Source organism: Botryllus schlosseri, chromosome 13, assembly GCF_051294905.1.
Source record: "Botryllus schlosseri isolate E-star chromosome 13, Bs_hap1, whole genome shotgun sequence".
Taxonomy (NCBI): Eukaryota; Metazoa; Chordata; class Ascidiacea; order Stolidobranchia; family Styelidae; genus Botryllus; species Botryllus schlosseri.
The window spans coordinates 561,407-589,405 of record NC_137248.1 but is presented as its reverse complement, the minus strand read 5'-3'; the positions used below and the strand labels follow the sequence as shown (position 1 = coordinate 589,405).

The 27,999-nt window shown below is 42.2% G+C and overlaps 4 protein-coding genes and 1 long non-coding RNA gene across 15 annotated transcripts in view; all 5 read right to left on the bottom strand.

Moving 5' to 3' along the window:
• LOC145453428 (cleavage and polyadenylation specificity factor subunit 5-like) overlaps nucleotides 1-20,541 on the bottom strand; it is a 181,578-nt gene extending 161,037 nt beyond the window's left edge. For 2 of the 3 annotated variants that reach the window (XM_080331415.1, XM_080331411.1), the window contains exon 1: nucleotides 20,531-20,541. The gene's annotated coding sequence lies outside the window, so the exon portion shown is untranslated. The remainder of the gene's footprint in view (nucleotides 1-20,530) is intronic. The other variant, XM_080331413.1, reaches the window with a different exon arrangement.
• Nucleotides 1-20,879, bottom strand: part of LOC145453438 (histone H2A.V) — a 215,225-nt gene extending 194,346 nt beyond the window's left edge. The window contains exon 1 of the mRNA XM_080331425.1: nucleotides 20,868-20,879. The gene's annotated coding sequence lies outside the window, so the exon portion shown is untranslated. The remainder of the gene's footprint in view (nucleotides 1-20,867) is intronic.
• LOC145454543 (uncharacterized) lies at nucleotides 221-1,620 on the bottom strand. 2 transcript variants are annotated; one of them, XM_080332521.1, is made up of 6 exons: nucleotides 1,295-1,620; nucleotides 1,069-1,231; nucleotides 959-1,009; nucleotides 838-899; nucleotides 601-768; nucleotides 221-384 (listed from the first exon to the last, which is right to left on the bottom strand). In XM_080332521.1, the coding sequence occupies exons 1-6, from the start codon at nucleotides 1,425-1,427 to the stop codon at nucleotides 221-223; spliced, it is 741 nt and encodes a 246-aa protein (XP_080188647.1). In that variant the 5' UTR covers nucleotides 1,428-1,620. The 2 variants fall into 2 exon arrangements, with proteins under 2 accessions (XP_080188647.1, XP_080188646.1); XM_080332520.1 differs by having other exon boundaries at nucleotides 1,069-1,620.
• On the bottom strand, nucleotides 3,125-4,441 carry LOC145453153 (uncharacterized). The gene is made up of 3 exons (XR_013919624.1): nucleotides 4,140-4,441; nucleotides 3,424-3,834; nucleotides 3,125-3,363 (listed from the first exon to the last, which is right to left on the bottom strand). It is a non-coding gene; the product is annotated as an uncharacterized LOC145453153 (long non-coding RNA).
• LOC145453421 (diacylglycerol kinase zeta-like) overlaps nucleotides 8,785-27,999 on the bottom strand; it is a 29,610-nt gene continuing 10,395 nt past the window's right edge. For 2 of the 8 annotated variants that reach the window (XM_080331398.1, XM_080331396.1), the window contains 26 exons: nucleotides 23,592-23,700; nucleotides 23,447-23,530; nucleotides 23,068-23,142; nucleotides 22,953-23,009; nucleotides 22,319-22,387; nucleotides 21,192-21,227; nucleotides 20,993-21,130; nucleotides 20,118-20,303; nucleotides 19,972-20,054; nucleotides 19,150-19,324; nucleotides 18,952-19,074; nucleotides 18,387-18,492; nucleotides 18,209-18,327; nucleotides 17,832-18,014; nucleotides 17,400-17,506; nucleotides 17,150-17,239; nucleotides 16,024-16,121; nucleotides 15,817-15,966; nucleotides 14,027-14,157; nucleotides 13,562-13,653; nucleotides 12,907-12,961; nucleotides 12,682-12,846; nucleotides 12,465-12,625; nucleotides 12,205-12,407; nucleotides 12,013-12,149; nucleotides 11,784-11,957 (listed from right to left, as the gene is read on the bottom strand). In XM_080331398.1, the coding sequence (XP_080187524.1) occupies nucleotides 11,847-11,957; nucleotides 12,013-12,149; nucleotides 12,205-12,407; nucleotides 12,465-12,625; nucleotides 12,682-12,846; nucleotides 12,907-12,961; nucleotides 13,562-13,653; nucleotides 14,027-14,157; nucleotides 15,817-15,966; nucleotides 16,024-16,121; nucleotides 17,150-17,239; nucleotides 17,400-17,506; nucleotides 17,832-18,014; nucleotides 18,209-18,327; nucleotides 18,387-18,492; nucleotides 18,952-19,074; nucleotides 19,150-19,324; nucleotides 19,972-20,054; nucleotides 20,118-20,303; nucleotides 20,993-21,130; nucleotides 21,192-21,227; nucleotides 22,319-22,387; nucleotides 22,953-23,009; nucleotides 23,068-23,142; nucleotides 23,447-23,530; nucleotides 23,592-23,700 (3,043 nt within the window). In that variant the 3' untranslated portion in view covers nucleotides 11,784-11,846. The other 6 variants (XR_013919758.1, XM_080331397.1, XM_080331395.1 and 3 more) reach the window with 6 other exon arrangements.

Sequence of the window (27,999 nt, the reverse complement as noted above, 5' to 3'; positions counted from 1 at the left end):
GTAGTGAAGGATCTGTGCCTTGGCAGTCAGATCATGTCTTCAGAACTTGATGGGACTTCTGATATAGGAGAGCCACACATGTTTTGTGTTATGTTGCTGCTCAGTCTTACAGTTGTTTTTTACTATAATTTATTGTTGCCTTGCATGTTCCTGACATTTACGAATACACTGGTTTCGTAGTTTCACAAGATTTATTCAGAGTTAATTGAGACAGACGTGTCTAGTCGTTCGCTTCAATATCCCCCTCCATTAGCTCTGCCATGAGCTTCCATACTTGAACTTTAAATTTCATCTGCCTTTGAGGGCTCAAAGAGGATAGAGGGCTGGCCAAGCCCCGTAAAAAGACCATCGCAGCACTATTCTGCTCACATTGTTGCGGACGATCTGGAAAATGAAACATTTGATTTGATGAGCACTTACCGATGTGGTAAAAGTAGTTAATGTTGCTATTCAAGTAGAAGTTGAAGTAGTCCGGTTGGATATATAAGTAATGAAAATATGTGACAAATAGCACTACTTGAGTACTCTGAAAAGTCTACTGAAAAGATAGAAGTAGCCTACCCACTGATGAATAGAGCACGCATAAGTTGGAAGACTCACTTAGACTGTTTATTGCTCCCAAAATTTGTGTCAAATCTTGGTCATCAGTTGTCTTGCGCTTCTTGGTTGACGGCTCAGGAGCAGCGAGTGGTGGTTCAGCTGTACCCTCTAGCAGAAACTCGTCATTCTGATCAGGACACAGTGCCGATAAATCCAGTGTTGTATATTCTGGGTTAGGTATAGGGTAGTAAATATGACGCGTCTAATTGATTTTTATTGAGCTTGAAAACTACGAACCTGGGAAGCCATCGGATAGAATTGAACATCCCGCATCTGAATGTTCATTGTCGGATATTGCACTAAAATTATTTCGAGAGTTGTATTACAAACGAATGCTGCAATCTTACTCCGACTGTACCTTGAATTCAGCACTACGGCACTTCGCTTACTGCTGAAATTCGAAGTAGTTCTGACAAAAAAAAAATGAAATGATATCGATGGATATTATTGACATTTTTGCAAAGTCACTTTCTATTCGTCGTATGCGGACGGAGGAACTCGAGCCGCGGCATCATCTCCCACTCAGCGCAGCAGTTTCTTCCCGATCCAGACCGGTTGTTCTTCTTTTCTTTGTCCAACTCTCTCCGATATTTATCCCGTACTGCCCGCCATCTTTTCTTGCAATCTTCCACTGAAAGAAGCAGAACTTTGTATGCATACGGCGGTAACGTAGTGCGATAAAAGAAGCACTCACCAGTAGTTTTTAATGAATCGGCTATGTTTCTCCATGCATTATCCTTGCGAACTGTGTCCCTATACGCACTGATGCCCATGTTGTACAGACACTCATATGCCCTAATTTCCACAATTAATTGCTCTTCCTCCATCTTCCTTCAGGTCGCAGCTTCGTAGCAATACAACTTTCTCGCGCGCTTTTCTCGACTACTCTGCACCATTGTCTCGAACCGCGTGGTGGCGCCAGTGCTAGCGATCACTGTCACGGCATCAGTGAAAACGCAAGGCTCGTTCTCGCTACGGCTCGGCCGTCTCACTCGCTCCCCGTGAAATCAAGGCCTTAGAAGACAACAAAGTTAGTCAGTTGCAGATTAGCTACTTTGCCCACAGGACATCAGAACAGAGAGAATGTGCCCACCCTTGGCCTAAATCTACGTTTCATTTTCATTTCACCGGCAACATTCCTTTTAAAGTTTCACCGACCCTTGAGGTTGAGAACCACCGGTCCACACGTCGTGCGATAAGCTATCTACAGACAAACTTACGGAACTGTAGAATCGTTATCGCTGTGAATTCTTAAACTTCCTGTTCATCAGCCATTAGGGTACTTGATATCAGTTGTCAGGATGACACAAAAGCGAGGTATCGGTATTGTTGCAGAATGCAGAGGTAACTGGTGGTTCTGATTTCTGATGTCATTTGGTATGATTGTGTGGTGTGGTAATGTATGAATATATGCTGGCATGGTCAATTGGTCATGTTTATGATTTCTGAAACACACTAGAACTGAAGTACCACCGGTACTCTATGATTGATTGTGCACATCATCATGCTGATTATATAATATTATATATATTTCCTATTCATTGCTGCTCCATCAAGTGATCATTTTGATTGATTCATCCATTTTGTTTGATACATGTCTGTTCTGTGAAAAGTTAGTTCCATTCTTCAGTAGTACTATAGGCCTAGTTGTCTTGGACAAGTCACAATGCACAATATCTGATTTTGTTGTTGGCATCATGGCATGCCTGGGTTACTATGTTTACCCTCTCCGTAAAGCAACTAATATTGCTTACTTTGTTCTCACAGTCTTTTTAGCTCATTTCCCCTGCCTAGTTCCTACTACTCGCATTTATATTCAAGATATATACCGTACCTAACATTATTGATTCGAAATGTGATATAAATAAACCCTTGTAAGGCATTACTTGATACTAATTTGTTGATTATAATGTTCATATCTGTTTTGCAGGCTATATTTAATGTGAAATAGCACTAAAGCAATAGCAGGATTTTTTCGGATCCTAATTTTGTTGCTCAACTGTCGGACTCCGAAATCCTATTTGACTGTCGGATCAGGACGGATACGGATTCCCAAAATCTGGAATCCGCCCATCTCTTAGCGTAAGCCGCTAGTCGAGACTACATTAACTACAGTGGTATCTACGGTCTCTAGTGCAATTGCTCGTTTCCGTCATGTGTCTTGATATCATGAGTAGCAGGTGTCAGTGTGGATGTTGCCAGCTTATGTCATCTATAAGGGAAAGTTTGGGCTGTAAGGAGGTTCCGAGAGTTACTGGACGTTGACGTATTGGAGATATATATTAACATCAAGTTCGATGCAGGAGCGAGACGGGGCTCTGTTTTGGTTGCCAAGTACTTTTCTCGCACTATTACACTTATTTTCACTTTCCAGGAAGCTGAGACATACGGTACTGCCTACAGAAATTTTGTTCGCTGGGTATGGGGATTCTGTGGCAAAATCCTGCCTTCATGCGTTGCTACTGCTGTCCGAACAACATTTACGTCAAGTTCTTACAAAGGATCCCAGTTCAGTAACGCCACATTGTGAATGAACAGTTTTATTGTAAATAATAAACGCATATAACTAATCGACCAAAATAATGACTGGGTCAGGCAGAGAAGCATATCGGGTTTTATGTCGGGCAATAGCTTCCTCTCTGTTAATTTTTATTATGCTGCTAGTCAGAGGAGGTGGAACGGTCTCAGCGGAATCGCTTAACTCAACAGTTTCTGGTCCAGGTCTGATGAGTTGAGCTTCTTCGGCAAGGTCATTGCAGTAATCTAGAACAGGCATAACAATATGATGAAATCTTATGATGCAGGCAGATCACCGGCAGTTACCAAATGTTGAATTTTCAAGGATCATGTGAGCCGCACATTCCCATCTTTGTACTTCGGGTATTTGACCGCGGTGTTCCTTCTTTCGACATTTTTCGAGTTTTTGAGCAATTTTCATTGAAATGCAGGATTCCCAACTGCATCCTACAAAAAATGCATAATTGATGAGGCTAGTAATTATGCCAAAATCTGATATACGGTAGGTTGTTTTGAATAGCCGAGACACTGCAAGGTACCTACCTGGCTTTTTGACTGAAATATGGTTGTAGTGATATAACTTCGGGCAGAAATGATTGAGGAGGGCATTGAATGATTAACTTCCAGCAGTGTTTCCATTCGGCGATAGATGGCGTATGTCATTTTCCATTCGCGTGGAGTAAAGAACATCGCAAATCCTTTCGTATGCCAATGAATCTGAAAATGGATTGTCATAATGGTAAACAACAGAATCAAAGATGCTATTCATTGTAACTTAAATTTAGGCCTATATGTATCATGTATATATGCTGAATGGAGCAGTTTGTTTTCTTTTTGATACAGTCTAGTAGCTAGGCTTTTTCATCTTTAAAGGATGTAACGGCATCTACACTACCAGTAAATCAAAATCTGGAGTATGAGCAGTTTGTGCAGTCTTGCTTGATTCTCAGTGTGCTACCTAAACCAGACTCTTGCACGTCCGACTCTGATTGACACATTGAACAATGTTGAAAAATGCTCACCAGCTTATTCCTGTCCACAATCACAAACTGGGTCTTGCTATTCTCCAGACATTCCTCTGAATCTGAATGCCTGCTAATCAATACCTCCGTGCCTCATCTTCTTCATACCTTCCATATTCACAATCAAATCCAGTATCAAAGTCAATCCCAACACGGATAACTATCTGTTTACCACACTGAGCTATACCAGGACTTTTACCGTGTCACTAACATGACGTCATTTCATAGCCGAATGATTTCATATCCGTTTTTCAGCTTTTCGATTTATAATTTAAATTACTTGAAAACTATCATGTAATTTCAACTTTTTTTATTTTATTCATATTCCTAACCACATAATGTACGAAATAAGGCAAAGTCATTTTTAAGACGCAGTTGACCTTTAAATTCAGAGAATAACTAAAAGTGAGATGTTGTACGTTTAGGAATATGATTATCGATGCGTGACTTCTAGAACATATCGGCGATTCAAATTTTACGTCATCGCATGCATGTGCATATGCCGACAAGGAAGATGCAGATATAGCCTTGTGATGATTCCTAAATCTTGCACCACCCTCCCAGTAATTCTGAGCGGCCGGCAAGCAGGGAAGTCATGGATACTAGTGTTATTAATCAGGTCTCTGGTCTGACCCAGCAAACCACGACAAATTGAGCCAGAAGAGGGGCGCTCGTTTGCTCATTGTATCCATTATACATATCGTTTCACAGCTGAGTTATATTAAAGAACGTCCAATCATTCTTTGGAACGTGTTATGGACTATAGATATTTAAAAATATTGGATCAGGATGAAGCTGAACGGAATTCGCAATTTTCATAACGAGTCAAAGTGCCATGCCACCCCATTTTGTCGCTTGTTTCTTATATTCTCTGCATTACTTTTCATTCAGTGTGCATGCCTCTTATTTACTTCGCCTAGGCTGAGGTGGGTGTCTGATCTTAAAGGCTACTCCAAGTTGTTTCGACACCTTCCTATCTTTTCATTGTATCGCAGTCTTGTGATGTTTTGAAACGATGAAAATATTAATAAACCTGATTGATTGATTGAATAATGCGCGAACTTACCGCGTCTCGTGATTCGTGAGAAGGTTTGGCTGCGTTTGGAGTGGAATGAATAATGTTGTCGCACAGTAGTCAAGAGAAAATCTTACATGAACTCCTAAGCGCGTCCTTTCCCCCATTACGCCACCCAGTTAATATTATCTATTGTACATATACTCCTATACCCCACATCTACTCCGTATCTAGCATTACAACTTTGCACTCAAGCTAACACCATATACCCTAAACCTAATATTATATACCATACCCCTCTTCTATTATCCCTATACCGGTATAATTGCCACTAATACATATTTTTGGATATTAGAACATACACACCTTCATATACTCTCCGCCATCGTACATATCCCACTCAAGTTGTCAGTCACATCTTCAAATAGCTATAAATTCACACCTCTTTACGAACATACAGCACAGCACATGCACCAACAAATATCCTCAATCGCTGCCATCAATAATGACCCTTTGACCTCTAGATTTAAGGAGCCATGATTACGTAGCACACTAATATACCACTTTATTACGTCACACATGAAATATCGATGTCACCTAAAACCACTACAAATTCCACTCTTCGATATTTCGAACCTCCTGCGTGCACGTACACGTACGATATTATCCAAGATACAAATCTCCCGATACTTCTCATTTCTACCGACAATCCTCGTTTCTGCCGATACTCTCATTTCCACCGACATCAGATCCCCATCTAAATAAGGTTCGTTATACTTACACTATTTTTTTCGTACTTCGATATTGAATCAATAACTTCATTATTTATATTAGTTATCGTCTATTTATTATAACTATCGCATATATTTGCCATCTTTACGCCTGCTGTCTTATGATTTTACTTTCATCTTCGTAATATAATATTAAAGGTCAACTGCATCTTGAAAATGACTTTGCCTTATTTCGTACGTTATGTGGTTAGGAATATGAATAAAATAAAAAAAGTTGAAATTACATGATAGTTTTCAAGTATTTTAAATTATAAATCGAAAAGCTGAAAAACGGATATGAAATCATTCAGCTATGAAATGACGTCATGTGAGTGACACGGTAAAAGTCCTGGTATAGCTCAGTGTGGTAAACAGATAGTTATTCGTGTTGGGATTGACTTTGATACTGGATTTGATTGTGAATATGGAAGGTATGAAGAAGATGAGGCACGCTTTATATTGGTTGCTGTACGTCATAACACGGAGCTTTAGGTGAGCCAATGCCCCAGATGCCCTATAGGACGAGTCGCCACTGGCCATATCCATTGTTCGTGATCGGGCAGGTCAATGGTAAAGTAAATTGACAGTGAGCGTGACCACTGTTGAAATATTGTTTCACCATATATTCGTTGCGTCCACGTCCAGAATGGCTTCACTTCTTAGTTTGTGATGAACTAACAATCTACTTTTCTTCAGGCCTAGAAGCAATGCATCAAATGACAAAAGGACGGTATTGTGGAGATGAAAATCAAAATGCTCAGGGAAAATGGGTTTTGTTGGGTTGCTAAATACATGTGAATATTGCGGAGCTCGTGCCCCCTCTCTCCTATCTGTTATGGAACCATAGTGTCCTATATGGTGTCGACACAAGCAAATCTCACGCCTCAGTGAAATTGTATCACGTCACAATTTCCATTTGGCTACAGGCAATTTGACGGTCATTTTTGACCGACTAGCGGGCATAATTGGTTGGTCATTCGGTCACCTGCGAAGGTGCGAAACCGACCTGGCTAACATATCTTGGTTGAATGGGCCGATGATAGTATAGTAAAACGAGGACGCAACATTGTGTGGCGTCAAAGCTATAATGACATTTATCTGTGCTGTAGAAAATTAACATAAATTGTTCACATCAAATATCAAAATGTAAGTGGGCCATGATCAAAGTCAGAGGACGAGAATTAAGACATGACTATTGAAGTTCGACACACCAAAAGTCGATCAACATGAGAAAGGGTTGTTGAATCACGAAAATAACCGAACCGTCAGATTCACATCACCACTATTGTATGGCCGTTTCGACAGATGATCATGTTAGAATTGCTATCGCAAGGCAGTATCTGTTCTGGTGAACTTCTGGCTGTTGCAAGATTATTCTGCAGTAGATGAACGGTAATACCAACATATGAACAAAGACATTCAGAATTGATAACATATTGTAACGGGGCAAAAGTAACAGAGTGTTACGATTGCCCCTGACACGCTCGACCATGATTAGTGTCTCAGTATGGTACCTTCCCGGCGATGCAAGTCCTATTCTTTCCATCACCACGGTAGACTATAGTAACATTGTTCCAGCTACACATATAACGTTGTAACTACTTGAGGTACTATACGTCCAGACAAATTATTCCAGACCAGAAAAACTTTACTCAAGGGTCAAAAATTTCGTTTTTTGCAAGTCATTCCGGGGTTTCGCATCGTAGCTCAACGTAACTCCAACACAAATATGATGGCAGGCGTACCTCAGCAAAAATCATACCGCCATGAAATCACGCGCGGCTCGAAGACAGTTTTTGAGTCGGATAAATGTTCCACTTTATGCTAGTCTGCAGATATTCCCTAATGAGTGATTGGACTGACGGACTCTAAGCCTGATAGTCGATGCAGAGTCGGATCACTCGAGGGATCCGATTTTGCCCGGATTTAGTTATAATGTCCCGCGACCCGCTGCATCTGTTTTTAAAATATGGTTGGCCCGTTATGCATGGAATGTTGAAAAGCCTTACGCTATTGATACGATTAATTGTGAGAGAGAGTCTTTATTTTGTGGTCAGTTTTATGATTGTCGTTGAAAATTCCATGTTGCCAAAAATCATAGTTTGTTCGAAAGTCAACGTTTCCTTGTTTGCGTCAAAACATGAGTTATATGATGCTCCATAGAGTCAGCTTCCTGACAAATGCGATACTAACGTCATCGATGATCTGACGTCCTCTAAACGGAACACAGCATATCGCCATTGCACGCATAACACAATTGGTGCAAGGTTGATGATGTATGGAAAAATACAGACATGAGGGTTCAAACTCGTCTCGAAATAGACATTCCTTAACGACGTAGACTAGATTCCCGAATTCCTTTTCCGATGCTATCGCAGCGGGCAGCAGACAAAGCGACCTAATAACCAATTATGGGACCCATACACTCACCACAAGACATATTCAGTGACACTAAATCACGCAAAGCGCGAAAAGAAATAGATAAATGTTGGAAAAAGCTTCAGAAAAATACGCTACGATTAAGGTTCATTGCAAAATAATTTTGGGCACTTTTCAAGCTCGACCCGCGGACCGGCGGCTGAGAACCAGTGCTTTAAGCAACCTTCGGTGCTAAAGAGCGCTCGTGGGCCGATCTACGTTTGACTTTTGGTAGAAACTGCCTGCTCTACATTTGGCCGGAAGCTTATCGAGTGACCACAGATTTGCGGACTGCTCTAATTGGACTCGTGTGGATTCTGCTCGGCGCCATGCTGACCGCAGTTGTAAAAACCCAAAGTAACCTGCTGGAGGTCCCCAGAGCTGCCTCGCATGAAGCCGTTCAAGCCCTCCTCCCCCAAGACATGGAAAGCAGACGCAGAGAGAAGAAAGGATTCTGATGAAGATTTCGCGTAGCAGTGCGAGGCGTATCTGGTAAAACAAAAGGTCAAAGGTCGGTCTCCTTTTCGTCTCTCATCCTCTTGAATGTTTCCTGCCGCAGATATTCGACCAACCGCGAATCGTCCGCTTGTTCCGCCCGCTGCAGCGCCGTCATGCCCTGCCGCACACAACTCTCGGTTTGTATTTCCTTAATGAAATATTATTTCTTTTGTGGTCAAATATGGCCATTGCATATGTTAGGTAGCTCACCGTTGTACTGAAGTAGACTTTTAGAACGTGGTTTCCTATTTTACATCGATATCGAATTCATGCGGCCCGCGGCCTCTACGAAATTTGAAAAGTGGCCCGTGACTCGTTATGTGGTTAGGAATATGAATAAAATAAAAAAAGTTGAAATTACATGATAGTTTTCAAGTATTTTAAATTATAAATCGAAAAGCTGAAAAACGGATATGAAATCATTCAGCTATGAAATGACGTCATGTGAGTGACACGGTAAAAGTCCTGGTATAGCTCAGTGTGGTAAACAGATAGTTATTCGTGTTGGGATTGACTTTGATACTGGATTTGATTGTGAATATGGAAGGTATGAAGAAGATGAGGCACGCTTTATATTGGTTGCTGTACGTCATAACACGGAGCTTTAGGTGAGCCAATGCCCCAGATGCCCTATAGGACGAGTCGCCACTGGCCATATCCATTGTTCGTGATCGGGCAGGTCAATGGTAAAGTAAATTGACAGTGAGCGTGACCACTGTTGAAATATTGTTTCACCATATATTCGTTGCGTCCACGTCCAGAATGGCTTCACTTCTTAGTTTGTGATGAACTAACAATCTACTTTTCTTCAGGCCTAGAAGCAATGCATCAAATGACAAAAGGACGGTATTGTGGAGATGAAAATCAAAATGCTCAGGGAAAATGGGTTTTGTTGGGTTGCTAAATACATGTGAATATTGCGGAGCTCGTGCCCCCTCTCTCCTATCTGTTATGGAACCATAGTGTCCTATATGGTGTCGACACAAGCAAATCTCACGCCTCAGTGAAATTGTATCACGTCACAATTTCCATTTGGCTACAGGCAATTTGACGGTCATTTTTGACCGACTAGCGGGCATAATTGGTTGGTCATTCGGTCACCTGCGAAGGTGCGAAACCGACCTGGCTAACATATCTTGGTTGAATGGGCCGATGATAGTAAAACGAGGACGCAACATTGTGTGGCGTCAAAGCTATAATGACATTTATCTGTGCTGTAGAAAATTAACATAAATTGTTCACATCAAATATCAAAATGTAAGTGGGCCATGATCAAAGTCAGAGGACGAGAATTAAGACATGACTATTGAAGTTCGACACACCAAAAGTCGATCAACATGAGAAAGGGTTGTTGAATCACGAAAATAACCGAACCGTCAGATTCACATCACCACTATTGTATGGCCGTTTCGACAGATGATCATGTTAGAATTGCTATCGCAAGGCAGTATCTGTTCTGGTGAACTTCTGGCTGTTGCAAGATTATTCTGCAGTAGATGAACGGTAATACCAACATATGAACAAAGACATTCAGAATTGATAACATATTGTAACGGGGCAAAAGTAACAGAGTGTTACGATTGCCCCTGACACGCTCGACCATGATTAGTGTCTCAGTATGGTACCTTCCCGGCGATGCAAGTCCTATTCTTTCCATCACCACGGTAGACTATAGTAACATTGTTCCAGCTACACATATAACGTTGTAACTACTTGAGGTACTATACGTCCAGACAAATTATTCCAGACCAGAAAAACTTTACTCAAGGGTCAAAAATTTCGTTTTTTGCAAGTCATTCCGGGGTTTCGCATCGTAGCTCAACGTAACTCCAACACAAATATGATGGCAGGCGTACCTCAGCAAAAATCATACCGCCATGAAATCACGCGCGGCTCGAAGACAGTTTTTGAGTCGGATAAATGTTCCACTTTATGCTGGTCTGCAAATATTCCCTAATGAGTGATTGGACTGACGGACTCTAAGCCTGATAGTCGATGCAGAGTCGGATCACTCGAGGGATCCGATTTTGCCCGGATTTAGTTATAATGTCCCGCGACCCGCTGCATCTGTTTTTAAAATATGGTTGGCCCGTTATGCATGGAATGTTGAAAAGCCTTACGCTATTGATACGATTAATTGTGAGAGAGAGTCTTTATTTTGTGGTCAGTTTTATGATTGTCGTTGAAAATTCCATGTTGCCAAAAATCATAGTTTGTTCGAAAGTCAATGTTTCCTTGTTTGCGTCAAAACAGGAGTTATATGATGCTCCACAGAGTCAGCTTCCTGACAAATGCGATACTAACGTCATCGATGATCTGACGTCCTCTAAGCGGGACACAGCATATCGCCATTGCACGCATATTACAATTGGTGATGATGTATGGAAAAATACAGACATGAGGGCTTAAACTCGTCTCGAAATAGACATTCCTTAACGACGTAGATTCCCGAATTCCTTTTCCGATGCTATCGTAGCGGGCAGCAGACAAAGCGACCTAATAAGCAATTATGGGACCCATACACTCACCACAAGACATATTCAGTGACACTAAATCACGCAAAGCGCGAAAAGAAATTGATAAATGTTGGAAAAAGCTTCAGAAAAATACGCTATGATTAAGGTTCATTCGCAAAATAATTTTGGGCACTTTTCAAGCTCGACCCGCGGCTGAGAACCAGTGCTTTAAGCAACCTTCGGTGCTAAAGAGCGCTCGTGGGCCGATCTACGTTTGACTTTTGGTAGAAACTGCCTGCTCTACATTTGGCCGGAAGCTTATCGAGTTACCACAGATTTGCGGACTGCTCTAATTGGACTCGTGTGTGGATTCTGCTCGGCGCCATGCTGACCGCAGTTGTAAAAACCCAAAGTAACCCGTTGGAGGCCCCCAGAGCTGCCTCGCATGAAGCCGGCTACCCCAAGACATGGAAAGGAGACGCAGAGAGAAGAAAGGATTCTGATGAAGATTTCGCGTAGCAGTGCGAGGCGTATCTGGTAAAACAAAAGGTCAAAGGTCGGTTTCCTTTTCGTCTTTCATCCTCTTGAACGTTTCCTGCCGCAGATATTCGACCAACCGCGAATCGTCCGCTTGTTCCGCCCGCTGCAGCGCCGTCATGCCCTGTCGCATACAACTCTCGGTTATCTCGGCCGCTGGACTCAAACATCGGACTCACTTTGTAATCCGTGTCGGCGAGATTCGCTCCCGCGTTCACCAGCAGCTCGCAGATCTTCTTGTGACCGAACCATGCGGATTTGTGGAGCGCCGTTTGTTGCCGGTCGCCGTCACAAAGGTTCAGCAATTCGGGCGGACCTGAACGAGACTTCGGGCTCAACTACGGGTTAAGGCCTACGCAGCGACGACGCACCGTGACGTAACAGAAAGTCGACGACGTGCGGATGGTTGAACCTGGCGGCGTTGTGCAGCGCGGACGCTCCGTCGCCATCTAGCGACAGCGGATCGGCGCCGTCGCGGATGGCCGCACGCACTTTGCTCAGGTCTCCTCGCTTGGCGGCGTCCGAGAGCTGCTTGTCGCTGGCCACGTGCGGCAGCGACGAAGACCGTTGCGTCCTGTGACGTCACACGCGTTAGAGTGACGGGTCTCCACAGCTACAGACCTGAGCTGACTTGACGAAGAGCGCGAGCGGAAGTTCTTGCTCCTCCGCCCCTTCACGGCTGCGGGCGGGAGATGGCAGCAGAGAGATCGTGGCGCGGCCGTGGCGTGACAGCGACGGAGACGGAGGCGATTGGTCGGCGGCCGGTTTTGAATCTCCCGCGATCGTCGACTCCTGACCCATGAAGAGAGAGGTAAGAAAAGGGAGTTGTCAGAAGTTTCGCGGCAAACCTCCGGGCAGAGCAAGTCGGCAGGCTGCGAAGTCGGTCGCGGCCGATCGCGTTTGGTCGTGGGCAGACTGTTGCACTTCTCGTTGTCCGCCGCGTCTTCCACCGTTGTGACGTCGACAGTGAGCTGGTCGCGATGCTGCGTCACAGAAATCTCGCTTCCGTCGACCTGGGATAAAACGCGTGCCGTGATCGGTCGACCGTGACCGGCGACGTCATAATAACGAACCTGCGACGACGTCATCGAGCGGGGCTTTTCCGGAGACGAGCGACCGAGTCCGGATCTGGAAACGAAGTTGGGACCGTGACGGACAATTGACACGAATTCGAACGATTTTTCACAATTCTCTTTCAAAAGGAACCGAACTTGCACGACCACACGCCCGGCACAAACGAAAACATGCTTTTCGGAAATGAGCAATGGCAGATCCGATACTTCTTGTCACAATCGCAATTTAGAAAGAAATAAAACATGAATTGAGAAGAAAAGTTTGGAGCGTGCGTGGTCTAACTACACGTCGCAATGCTGCAAGATTGTTGGGAAATTGTTGGAAATTTTCCCAAACACTAATATGGTAAATTCAGGAATCAGCGACTCTTGGCGATATAACAAAGGTCATACCAAACAGCAAAGTCACATTTATTGAAAAGGATACCTCATACAAATTATTGGTTTTATCATAACTTCACGGGCTTGGCTTACCTATAACCACACATGAATAAATGCGCTAAATGGATCGCATCCGTTTGCCGCACCTGACTCTGCGGCTAATTTTGATTTCTCAAGGTTGCAACATTTCTTTTAAAGTTTTACCGGGCCTAGAGCTTCAGAAGCACTGGCCTCTGTGGATGTCGCGCGATCAGCTGTCTAGAGTCAAACTCACAGAGTTATAGTGTCGTTATCGCTGTGAATTCTTCTTCGTACCATGGATTGCTTGTCGACCAGCGGAGAACGAGGGAAACGATTCGCATCAGCCTGCAAAATGACAACGAACTTTCATTTCTCTCCGAGCGATTTGTTGACCTCTGTGGTTATCGCCCACCAGAGATTAGCTTTGGACTGGGCTTGGATTGCGCCCTGCATTCAAGACCGTGTACAGGAGTAGCGCAGCTAGATTATAACTTGAGATTTGCCTGTAGTGCGTGTTGCCTATACTTTTTTATGAGTTTGAGTAAACTATTGTAGCCGTTTCTCGTGTTTTGAACACAACTAATGCATTGGTCGCTATTTTCATGTAGAATAAGTACAGGACGTATAGTATGTTTCTGTCCCTGATATTTTCGAGGCCTATACACCGACTCATGATATAGGCTACAAAGGAGCCAAAGTAAATATAACGCGAGCTTACCACGTCCTGAGCTCGTGATTCCGCGAGCGCGTCCAAAACAAAGAGCTCTCCCTCCGACGACGTCACTTCCCGTACAAAGTGGAGCTTTTCCTGCGTTCTGTCGATGCGATAGAACCGATCGCCGGCGCTCACTATGAGAAAACAAAACAGAATTATACGAACTAACTGCATTACAAAAATGCACAACTAGAACTGGAGCTACTTTTCAAAACCCGCAACTACAACTAGAACTACAATTGCTGACGTTTCGAATTCCACAAATAGAACTAGAACTAGTATAGTCAAAAAGTAGCAGTTAGTCGATCATAGCTTGGCAGGTTGTACCAGGGCTGTGGAGTCGGAGTCTGGGTAATTTTCGCTTGATGGAGTCGGAGTCGTGAAAACTATAATAATATACTGCTATAATGGATGTTGTATTGTTGTATTCAAGTTCTGTACCACGAACCAGTTATTTAAAAACTATAATAGTTGGAGTCGGAGTCGACTGACTGGAGTCGGAGTCGGGGAATGGCCCTGACTTCGACTCCGACTCCAACTTCTCTATCATGAAAACATTTGCTTTCAAAGTATTTTCAATATTTTCAATATTTTCACCAATCACTGTGGTATACAGATGCGACCCCCAATGTATGTTAGCAACATATTTATTGATATAATTCAGTCATTATCTTGCAAAAAAAATTCGCGCTTCGCGCGACCAGGGCATGATTGCGCACTGCACAGTTGCATGACATATTGTTATCAATTTTAGAGCGTATTAATATAAGTCTTGTTTGCAATGTTACCTAGTTCGGTTCGCTCCTATCGGACGACTGAAAAAAAGGTTATCAACATTCCAGTTGCCCGCGCAATGGTTCGTAAATCTCACGTGTCCCTTTGGCCGAAAAAGTTGCCAACCCCTGATATAGATAAAATGAGACATTACTTGCAAATTACAACTCAGTTGCAGACGGAAGAAAATCGCAATATGCGTTTTCGTGATGCAGTCAAAATTGATGCAATTTTTGGAATTATACCATGATACTGTGACAGAGCTAATGCATCGGCTGGTTTTGTAAAATTGTAAAAATGATGTAAATATGACCAAACGATGCTTCCCACTTGACAAAATTAAAAATATTTGTAGCGTAGCTTAGCTGTTTGGGTCGAACAAATGATTAGGAAAGACTGCAAGTCCCCATCCTTGAATACTGAATTAAGTACATGTAGACTAGACATAGGCTATGGTCTTTGACTACTTAACTAAATTCCATTATGACCAATGTCTATTAGTAGTAGGAGTGTGTGTGCTTGTAATCAGGATAGCGTGCAATGACGAAATTAGTAAGTTCGATCTCTTTATTAGTTGCTGACTCATACACAAGAGCTACACTTGGATTTTTTATCTACATTTTGATTATACAGGATTGGATATCTGCCATGTTAGAATGATTCATACATTTCAGGATATTAGAGAGTCCATGTTATAAAAACTTGAAAAAGGAAGGATATTTAGCAAATCTTTCTTTCATGTAAATTGCATAGTGAATAATTCGAGCTGTTCCACAATGAAACAATTTAGCATACCACCGTTAATCATATGTTTGCATATGTTTATTGGTTGTATGATAGTCATTCAACCGACAATGTGGCATATAATTTTCGAAGTCAATTGGTAATAATGCTGGAGTCGGAGTCGGTACGTTTAAAGACCCAGGAGTCGGAGTCGGTGGTTAAATTTACCGACTCCACAGCCCTGGTTTGTACAAGTCTGCAACAATGTCGGAACACTCGATCAACAAACCACGCACGGTCTAGGAATGTGAAGCGTTCGGATTCGACCGAATTCCGATCCGTATCGCTCGAATAATTGAAGTTAGAAGTGGCCATTCGTTCGAGAGATATTCTCACAGCTTCCAGATCCGCGTCCACCGAGAGAAGCATCGTGTGAGAAGGTTTGGCTGCGTTTGGAGCAGAATGAATAATGTTGTCGCACAGTAGTCAGGGGAGAATCTTACATGAACTCCTAAGCGCGTCCTTTTCGCCATTGTAACGTTCGTAATTGTCAGGAGACAGTGTGCTGATACAAACTTTCATCTGCTCGTTCAATGGAGCACTAAAATGCGTATGGGTTGCATAGTTATAGTTAATTTAGGGGGTAGGGTCCATCATCGGCAGACTATTACAAACTACTGGATTTTAAAAATGTAGAACTAGGAATATAATAAGAATTACTCACTTTTCCAAATGCGTAAGTACAGCTAGAGCTACTTACTTTTCCAAATTCGCAACTAGAACTAGAACTACTGATAAAACGGTTGTAATTTGACCGCCAACTAACTAAATTAGTAGTCCGTACGAGTCTTATTATCGGGTTATAAAGCCACATTCAAAAAATTAATCGAGGGGGGATCGAATATTTGACGAGTAAACTATAAAGTTTTGTGTGAAGGAGGACCTTAACCGCACTTTGTCAGGCCTTAAAACGTTGGCATGGGGCGCCACAGACTGATCAACACACCTCGCATTATCTTACTCTGAGTATATACTCTGATATATCGCAATGACATTTGTATCGCGGGGGTCAGATTGCTAGGACATGACTATTCTGCTTTCGGACATATAGATATCGAATTTTTTGGACAAGGTCAAGGTGAGCCGAAAGTTTATCTGTCTTCCTGTGTCCTGGCTGGGTGCTTAATGACTGCCTACTAGTCCCGCACCCAAAGTATACACAATTACACACCCCTACACTATACCCCAACGGTCTCCAGCGATACCATAGGAATATGCCGTTCTCTCAGAATTTTTAATGCATATTTCTTGAGACTTTATTTTCATGGCAAGTCTGTTGACATTAAATCACGGAAAATGCGAAGAAAAATTTAAAGTTGAATAAATCTGCCCCCACATAATGTGCTTTGTGTTAATTTACGATTTGATTTTTTTGTGGGGGGGGGGGGGACATGGCTAATTTTGCTCCTGGATACGACAATGGTCACATGCTATCGCATAGTAAAATGTCTGGGCATGGGGCATTCGTGATTTATAATAATAATAGCAATCGATAACGGATCGACTGCATCGATATCGTAATCGCCCGATCTCTGAAATGTCAAAAAATATGTTGGAAAAATGACTTACTCCGGCATCGTTGGCGGGACCCCGCGTTTCGTTTTGAAAATCATGTTCGCCTGATTGTGGAACGAAATCTTGATCACGGACGGGTTCAGTCTGTCGAAAATCAACTTTAAGACGCTCTTGGAGGTACAAAACTTCAATATACAATTGAATCACGTATCCATGTTGAAAGAATAAGGCTTTACATATATATTTTACAAACGATTAAATATTGTAACTGATAATCGACTTGTCTGCTGTTTGTTACCCCCACCTGCATGGCTCTCCGTCAATCTGCACAGGAATTGGTCTCAACGTGGAGATGACAGCTTCCCTGCATTGACACAAACGTTCGCCGTGACCTCCGACGTAGATCAGGCCCTGAAATAGATCACGAGGGGGTCAGAGTGGTTAGAGTTGGTGCTTGGTTAGAAGCATAGAATTGACTTCGTATATTTTTAATCAAATACAGGTTGAAGTAATGATTTTCGATGGAGCGCTTCGTTACTGGCTTATAGTTTGGAACTAGTTCCGTCTACAAACTGAATACTGTCAGAAGTAAAAGTGGAAGTATTGATTTTCAAGTAAGTACGAGAGGCAAGTATTCCAGGTAATCAAGTATTCCGATTTCCAATTTGAAAGTATCCTATTTCAAGTCTACTTTTGTCTAACAAACTGCCAAGTAGAAGTAGTAACGAACACATACCAGTTGGTTTGAAGTCAGAGCGATTACTTCGATGAGTTTGTCGTCGTGACGCTGCGGTTCGAAGCCAGAAGCTGCTGGGTTGCCCCACGGCATCGTGCCGGCAGAATATCGAGGAATGTTCAGGAAGATCAGAGTCACGGGCTTGAGCGACTGGATTTTAGCGCTCAGGTCGCGTCCATCGCACTGAACGCAAAAAATTATGCATTTCAATAATAATGTATTCGCTACGTACATACAATAAAACCCGAAGCTCTCCAATGTGCCACTCTTCAGGGTTTCAGTGTCATAATATATTACCTACGGTTTGCTAACCCTGCAGTTACTAATTTCGCATCTATCCGTAGGTTAGCTATGTATGTTTATCTCTGAATACTCACGATGACTCGAATGCATTTCCCTAAGTTCTTGTGTTTCGCAGTCAAGTAATCCGTGACTCCTGTCCGCGCGTAAAAGATTTTATTACCTATTCGACTGTTGAACTTTGACGGGTGGGCCTCTGTGAAGAAACACGCTCGTATATCAAAAGGGCGGGATGAAATGAAATGTGCTCCTCACCTCGAGATTCGTGGAACTCCAAAACGACTTCCGCGTCAGCGCCGAAACTGAAGTAATTGTTGACGACGGAAAGGGGGAGTTTGTCGACGCCGTTGTCGCTGGTGGGCTGAAATTAAGAGGTCGCACTTGTACAAACTAACCATCTGGTTAAATCTAGTCTTGAAAATGGGTAATTCTAGGTCTAGTTGGGAGTTTGACAAGTGGGAGTTGGGGCTCCAGTTCTAGTTCTAGTTGCGGATTTGAAAAAAGTGACTAGTTCTAGTTGTGATTCTTGCCCATTTTGAAAAGTGAGTAGTTCTAGTCTTAGTTGCGAGATTTTAAAAGCGAGTAATTCTCTAGATTAGTTCTAGTTCTAGTTGCTGATTTTGAAAAGTGAGTATTTCTAGTTCTAGTTGGGAGATTTGAAGTGAGTAGTTCTAGTTCTAGTTAGGCATTTAAATATTTAGTTGTAGAACTGGAAAATATGAATCGTCACTAGTCGCGAGTCGCGAGACCGCTGTTCTGTTGTGTGATGTTCTTTCGGCCATTGCTAGTTTTGACAATTTGGTAGTTATAGGACGACTACCTCGTCATCATCCGCGCTCGCTTCTGTGTTTGGTTTCACGTCCAGTTTCCAGCGATCGACTTGAACTACTTTTCCTTCTTCTACGTGCTGCAGGATTTTAGAGATAGGTTCGTCCGAGTAGCCCTGAATGGGGGGACCGGAAGGTCGTACTCAAGTGGAAGTAGAAATAACGATATTAAAGCAACACTACCAACTTACCGAACCCCAATTCAGAGTCCTCGACAAATCGTTGCCTGTCCCAAGCGGCAGAATCGCTACCGGGGGCCAGTGGGTGAGGTTGAGTTCGTCCAGGGTGGATAGAATCCAGCCCACGGTCCCGTCACCTCCACACGCAAGGATGCGGAGGTTTGGGACTTTGCGGAACATCTCCAGACTAAATAAAGAGACATACTGAGTGAAAAGTGACCCATATCGAAGGAGGTGCTCGCAGGGTTGGATAGCTAGGATATATGCTGCTTTTCGATGTTAGATGAAAATTATAATGATAGCTAGTTTTTTTTCAGAAATTAATGACATTATAAGTGAGAATGATAGCTACACAAATTTTTTACTAATTAGATTAAAATTTGAATGATAGCTTTTTATCAGAAATAAATTAGATTAAAGATAGAATGATAGCTACATTGTCTTTTTCACAATTAGATTAAAATTAGAATGATAACCCCAGAGTTTCTTCCAAACTATAGGTTAGCATCATAGGTACTGAGCCCGCAAAAAACTTGGAATTTGAATTACATTCCAAATTAGTGAGAAATCCAACAAAAATCAAGATTATATTAAAGCAAAGTTTTTCTCATAAGAATGAAAATGACAAACGTCTGTAGACCGAGCTTGTCTCGTTTCACACGACACAGTTCTCCTGTAGCATTTTCAGGAAAACCATAAATTAGATTAGAATTAAAATGAGAGCATAGAAACATTTTACAAACTAAATTAGAATTAGATGACCGGCATTTCGATCTAATTAGTCTATTATTTGACAGCTACAATTATCTAGTCCTCCAAGTTTGGACTACTCACGCTTCTTTTGGGCCCCCGTCAGAAAGATTGAAAACTTGTCTCTGATTGAGAAGCCACTGAAAGGTCTGAAGTATTTTCACCCCCTAAGAAATTCGAAATTCACAAAATCTTGAAAACTGCCATTTTAACGAATAATAATATCTCGCCTGATTTCCGCCGCTTCTGGGGTTGATAAATATTAGAGTGGGTGTGAGGTAGGGAGTATGTTCTGGGAGGGGCCGAATCGAGAAAGGCTTGTTTCGGAAATCCCTCGAAGATTTCTTTCTGAAAATGCCGGAAGTTCCGCGTTTCCTCCTCGACCTGTTCCGAGTCGAGCGCGCTTTCGAACTCCACTGAAAATTAGAGCATAGTTACGAACTCGCATCGAACATCGATCGTCAGTAGCGAAAATACATTTTAATACTATATTCATTATGATAATATACTATAGTCTCTTCAAATACTAGCACTTTAACACAGCAAAATACCCCAGGAGGTTTTAATATATTTACATAATTAATATATTATTCTAAGCAACATTAAATTTCTGTAGCCAAAAATCCTCTTCAAATATTAGTACCGTAATACAACAACCAAATATCCAGCTCCACAAGAATCGGATATTAATATATTTACGTCACGAGTATATTATTTAAATGTATAAAAAGTTCTACACCCAGCAGTATAGCCACCCCCGGTGTAATAGGGTTACTAGGAGTCGTTGGACACATAGAACCCATGGTTACTCTCGGTTTCTTTTTTCCTTCAAATGCTTCTCTCAGTTTGGGGTGCAGCCAACAGGGGGTTTCACGGGAAAAACCGGAGCGTCTGGCGGATTACCCTGCCCCGTTGGTTCCTTCGCCATACTTGTACTTGTTAAATACGACTACGATAAGTTATCGTAGGCCCCGGACCACCTTATTACAACCAAATACTAAAGCTCAAAAAGCCTCGGAGTTTAATCTATCTACATAATGAATATATTATTAAAATGTAAATTAATTTATATTAAGTATCACCAACGCTGATTACTACGACTCACCTTCACGATCCAAGTAGGCGGAACTATGATACGAGCGTGCGTTCCCAGCGTGCAGCATTCCCGCAACTTGTGTATCGTGAAGCAGCTCGCCTTGTTGTGGAAAGCTTCTTTGCACCAAGAGCATGAGATGGCCACGATCTGCAAAAATAGATAGTTCGCGTCCCAAGCTTAAAATACGCAGATATTTTTTCGCACCCACCTTGGAATCGCGGAAACCGAATCGCTTTTCGAAGCCCTGAAAGAGGAAGAAATTTAGAGGTTTGGTTACTGGCATTGTGCTCTAACTCGGTGCTTTTCAACCTGTGTGACGGTTCGCACTAGTGCGAATGAAAAAAATTGCAGTGCGAATGACGAAAGTGGTGCGAATGAAAATCGTGAATAATATTTGTTAATTTTTCTGACGTGGTATATTTCAAATAAACCTAATAGGAAATTCAAGGACAGTGTAACTTTTGTAGTTGCAACGCAATTGCAAAAACTTGTTTAACTTACGACGCACCACTAATCGTAGGTCTCACAAGCCGTAGTGAATTATCATTTTCGCACTATAACTTTTACGTAACCAAAAGTCTGATTTGGAAGCTGTTGTAGTGGGAGACATACAGTAAATCAGCGCGCCTGAGCCTGAGACAGGCTGAAAAAAATCACGTCAAATTGACTTTCTGCTTTCTTTCGCCACACAATCATCATACTTTCGTAATAACTCTTCGATTAGCGCGAGTCACGAGGGTAGTATAGTATATACCATCATTCAAACTCACATTTGCAAGTTACTGTAACGCAAATTCTTACCCCTTCAAGGGTTATTTAAAGTATGGACCGCAAAGGGTATAATTTTGGGTCGACACGGTGCCAGACCTATCTGTTAATATGTATGTAATATTTGTTGAGTTTATTGCAAAAAATCCTGCGATAATTTTTACATATCCAAGGTCACTGTGTTGGGTACTGTAGGCAATAAGCGAGACACGCAGAAAATATGGGTTTATCATGAGAATTCACGATAAGATTTGTCCGACTGGTTTTTCTGGAAAGCATGGTCGAAGACCGTTGGGATGAACTAGTGTAGTGATATGTAGCAAGCGAGTTCAGGCCTATGAGACTCATTCATTTCGAGGTCAGCCCTTTCTGCGTCGGGTCACATAAATAAAATAAATAAATAAAAAATGTGCGAATGGATCTCGAAAAGGTTGAAAAGCACTGCTCTAACTGGTCTATTTGGGTAACTAGAATTATCTACTCGTCCGAGTCTGGAGCAAGTCAATCAAAGTCTCTATTAATAACAATAACAACAACAATAAAACTTGAAATTACGACGCAACAAACCTTTCCGCAATGTTTGCATTTTCCCTCTTGCCGTCGCCGATGAACCCAATGATGTCGAACCACGGAATTCTGCGATCAACAACAAATTCAAGAATCTGTCCCAAAGCTTCTTGGAGGTACTGAACTTCGATATACAATTGAATAATAATTTCATATTGAAACGAGATTTTACATTTATATTGGGGTTTACTTCAACATGAATATTAGGATTGTTACAAAAAAAAAATTTGCGGCTGTTAGCTAAAATTGTTAGGTTGGCTAGAAAAACGAATTGAAGCTATTAGAGATTGAAAAATTCGAATTTATCAAAAAAAATTCAGTGGCTAATCCACGAAGTTGTTGTCTACAAAAACTATGCAACACAAATTTGATTCAATTCCAGCACGTCGAAGAGAAGTTATTCGCGTTTTTAGACAGTAAAATTTGAAGAATTTTTTTTTATAGAAAAATCCAAATTTTCTAACTCTGAGAGTTCACTGCTACTATAGTCATAATTGAGTCAAATTTGCTGGTCAACGTTTATGTAGCCAACCTAACAATTTTAACTAATCTAAAATCTGAGAAAAAGTTACTTTTGAACAACCCTAATGAATTATTCAATTATATATTGAAGTTTCATCTGTCAGTCACTCACCTCTCGCACGTTCCTAGAGTTTGACTCTCTGAAGCTGACTTTGCATTGGAACTCGATCTGGAAGGTTAAGGGTCGTGAAAAGAAACAGCTGCAAAATAGCTATACTTGTACATACTTTATCGAGCTGATCGAGACACGAATCGTGAACGACGATGTGGCAGGCTGAGCACCTTTTTCGAGGTCCGGATTTCTGGACATAGATTAAACTATAGTTAGTAGGGCTTCGCAACATCGAGTACCAGATTCGTTTATGAATCGAGTATCAGGTGTCGAGTATTCGAGAGTAAGTTCAAATATGCTCCCTATATTTGCCATCACGAAAAAGAATGCCTGCTCTACATTATTTGGTATTATTTGCGACCATACCTATTTCATTGCACTTCGCATCATTTCAGCACTAGAAAAGAAATCATCACGACTCGAATATCACAATTCGACTATACACCAAGCCCTAGTTTGTAGTAGTCGAGTCTTCCTATAAAAAGATCGCCTACCTTACAAGACGCTTCGCCTACATAACACAGATCGCCGGCGTGGCTACTCGCAGCCCAAACGTGATCTCCAACCACCGCGCTTTCCTGAAACAAGAAAATCATCGACACGGAAATTCACGAGACTCGCCAAGCCATATTTACTCACAGTCCAATCGACTTTGCATTTCGCTTCTAATTTCCTGGTCGCCATCGGTGACATGGCCGGGGATAGGTCGAGCTCGTTCATATTATAGCCCGCCTTCTGAATCGCTTTCCTGAATAGAAAGAGGACACTTGTTATATAGCAGGGTTACTCAATTATTTCCAGCAAAGGTACTGTTACAACAGGCTCAAATTTGCTTCCATGGCGAGTTGAACTCTTATGAACAAATTTACAGTCATACAAACGTAGTACGGTAACTATAAACGATATACAAAATCCGGTAAAATGATATTAGCAAAAGCAATAAGCTCAATGTATGTATGTCATAGTGAGAGAATTGACGTATTTTATTGCAGCAGACTTGGGACAACTAGATAATTATAATCGTCTAATTAGACTCATGATATCGAAATGCCTATGATCTAATTCTAATCTAATTTCTGGTTTTCCTGTAAATGTTGCAGTAGAACTGTATCTTGCGAAACGAGCCAAGCTCGGTTTACAGACATTTGCTATTCTCATGCTTATGAGAATCAACTCTGTGATTTGATAGTAACGGAAGTTGATTCAATGTCCAAGTTTTCGTTCAGTTAATTATGATCTGATTTGAAGAAAAAAACGTGTAGTTATAATTCTAATTTCAATCTAATTTGGAACAATACTTTGTTTACTGAGGCAGATTAGTCTTGATTTAACACTGGAAATGTATCTTTGATCTGTACTATCAATTAGCGATTCCCCTATACGAGTATATGAATACTATGCACGAATATGCGCGCCGGTACATAATATTACAACGCATCAACGCGTCTCAGTTTAGTCATTGTCACCTCACCTCATCATTTCGAAGTCTAACCGCGGACCGATTCATATTTTGTGTTAGGCTACTGCTGTTGAATGTTGATACACAATGTTCTTTCCAATTCTGTACTAGTTGCTGACGATTACACCTAACGAATGTTAGCCGAAAACATTCGGGTTTATATCAATATCGCGATATGATTCAATTGTGTTTTTTATTCGTAAATCACGAGAAAAGGCGCATCTGGCTGTTCTATGAACTATGCTGAGCTTCTCGTGTAGCTTCAAACGCGTTGTTGACCAATCAAGCCAATTTGAAACTCTGCCAATCAGCTGAAATCACCGTGTTCTTTCAGATCGGTCTGGTGCGCGAGGGTTTAGATTCAGAAATCGAATAACAAGGCTACAACAACCTACCAACGTTAATCTCTCGGCTTACAGTATGCAACAATGCAGCGAGTTTGTAAATAAATCACAGCGCGTTAAGCTTCAGGCTACACAACAGTAATAATATCAAGCGTCAGCGTAAATCAATTTCTTCGCACTTTGACAGCTTGCAATTTCTAAATATGACATATAGGCCTCGTGCCACAAATTTACAGTCCTTTTATGTCATCTTCTATGACTTTTCGCCCAGTGTATATGCATATTCTTTAACGTCGTCCAGGCCCAGGTGTCTGATTTCAAGAGTACAACTCGTTTCGACACCTTGCTCTCTTTTCATTCAATTTTGTGGTGAAAGGAAATTTGGCAACAATCAACTGAACCGAACCCTAATTTGACAGTGCCATGCTTGCAAAAAGCGAATACTTGCAACACAACAATTCTATTACGTACAGGCACAACTGGATGTCAAATCAAAGACTACTCCAAGTCGTTTCGACACTTTCCTATCTTGTCATTGTATCGCAGTCTCGTGTTGTCTTGAAATGATATAAACTTCAATAAAAAGATTCTGAATCTGTTGGCAAGACCACGTTCTGACCTGATGTCTCACTAGAATCCACTGAAGAGAATTTTGTAGAGCTTCAGTTCAGCACATCCATGTATTGTTACTGATGACTTCAAATTGAGAATCCTTTCTATGTGAGGACTTTCCAGGCACTGAGATCTGATCAGTCGCAAGGTATTGTTAAACGCGGAAGCATCTACGCTGTGGCTGTGCGTTAACCCTCTACGTATCTACGCGTTGGCACAAGCGAGAGTGAAGAGGCTGATTGCGGCAAAGGGTTAATCAGCTCGGATAGAGCGCTCTATAGGCTTTCCGTATTGCAGTGACGTCATAGTAGTGCGCGGATTGTGACAAGAGGGCAACAATGGACGATCGAGATTTTCGGTATTTACCGGAGATGAGGATTTTGATGAACAATTTTTTTAAAGCAGGGTTTGGTTTGACTTGAGTCGTTTGGTCGAATTTGGAGAAGCAATACGAAGCACGATTTTTATTAGGATTAGGATTTCAGATAAATTAGAAGTCGGCGGTATTTCAGAGCAGGATTTTGGCGGAAACTTTAAAACAACACACGATTTTTCCGCTACTTTGTAATAAAATTGAAGCCATGCAGTCATGGCTTCCTAGGAACTTTCATTTGCGTTGTAAAAATGGGGTTTGAGGATTTGGACATGAGCGAAATTGTGATTTTGCCCCGTATTCGATTTTAACTCCAATCTCTTCCTGACAAGAGCCTGTTTGAATAATACATTCATATTTAGATAGACGTACTTCGGCTTTCTGCGGGGTCGTGCGCTGTTAACCTCAAAGCTTATTTCCGCTATTTGTATAACAGATACAGATTTTGACTCTGACGGTTAAGAAGCTCATATTTACTCCAAGCTCCTCCTGATGAGAATCTGTCGTCTGCTCATCGACGCTCCGTTCTCCCTCTTGTGGGCGAGACACGTGATCAGGTTGCTCCAGCTCGCCCTCGCGTGTTGATGCTTGGAGTTGCCAGGGTAACAACATGTGACTTCCGGTACGGAGGCCACGGACGCGATGGAAGGAGTCGCCGAGAAGAGCAGAGAAGAGAGAGAAGGTCTGACTCTGGTTTGCGTTGATCCGAGAGTTCTGTAAGTCGAGTTGTAGGTGATCGCGCTCCTCCTCCTCACCAACCTGCTCCTCCTCTCGCTCAGACTCAGCCTGCTGTGATTGGTCGACGGCAGACTCAAAGTGCGAGAGTGAGAAGGAAGTTCTCCCAACGCGTCATCCGACGATACGATCGGATCGACGACGGGGGTTTTCCTTTTCCTGGGAGATCCCCGGCTCTTGCGCGAGTGACGGCCGGCGGCGGAGTGTGACGAAACAGAACGAGCTCGACTTTTGCCTCTTACGTAACGGCGCGGCGTGTTCGAAGTCACTTTCTTGGCGATTGTGTCGTCACTGGCGAAGGCGTCCTCGTCCTCCGAGTCCGGGTCGAACTCGAACCCGAACTTGGCGAGCGATTCGGATTCGAGAGAATTGTTGTTCGGGTCGGACATTCTCTCCTTATGTCGTCAGAAAGATCCCGAGTCAGATTTACGTCAATAATTCAGCGACGAATGAAAATTTAATTTCCTGCGGTAAACAAGAAAAGCGTTGCCAAGGTAATCTCGTTATGAACCGACCAATCATAATCGAATTTGCAGCCGCGTCACGCGCATAACATACAAGGTCTGCCCAGCCTCACATACAAAGCGTTCTGCGTTTCAATGCATTGTCTACGTTTCAATACGTTGTTTGTGGCGGTTTTAAAGTTGTGCTGAAAGCCTTTTAAAGCCTGCCTCCTGTCTCAAGTAACAAACACGATCTGCTGCCATTTTCAAGTTATCTGCTCATAAATGCCTGTTTGAAGGACGAGTTTCTGACCAGTTCTTGAAGTCGTCATTTTCGGATAATGTTGGCAATTCACCGTTACAATAGCACGATACTTTTGCTGGCAAATCTGAAAACGATCAAGGGGCATCGGTCTAAAATCGCTCTAAACGCGTCAAACTCGTCCTTGTCGCAAACCGCAACCTCACATCTGCCAACGACCTCCAATTTACGCTGAAACTTTCACGAAAGTCTAAAATCGAACCGCAATAAACCAAAACCAGATCACGTTTTTTAACAATAGAATCGAACATCGATCGTCTGTCACAATAGCGTAGTAACGCAACGCTGTGCGCTTGCTGCAGAGCGCGCGTTTCCGAAATTTCTCAAAACTGCGAGAGCCTGTACGCGAGAAAATCACTTTACGGCATTATTGTGGCCGCGCTTCACTGAGCAGACCGTTTTTCGAGTGCAGAAATAACACAGCCAGCCGTTAACGTTACAATCGTAGCTTGTGTGATTTACGCGGCCAAAGGGAGTATGTCTGTATAAAAGGATGCAGCACACGTTGAAATATGTTTCGTATGTTTTATGGCCTGTCATCTTACGCTAAATATGCTATTGCTCTTCATCCAGAGTGCATGTCTCGTATTTACATCGCACATGTGGGTGTCTGATTTAAAAGGCTACTTCAAGTCGTTTCGACAACTTCCTTTCTTTTCCTTTAGCAGCGGTGTTCTGACGCCATGCGATTATAAATAAACTGATGCGCTATCATATTTACACAATAACACACGAGCGAACTTATCAAAGAGTGAGATA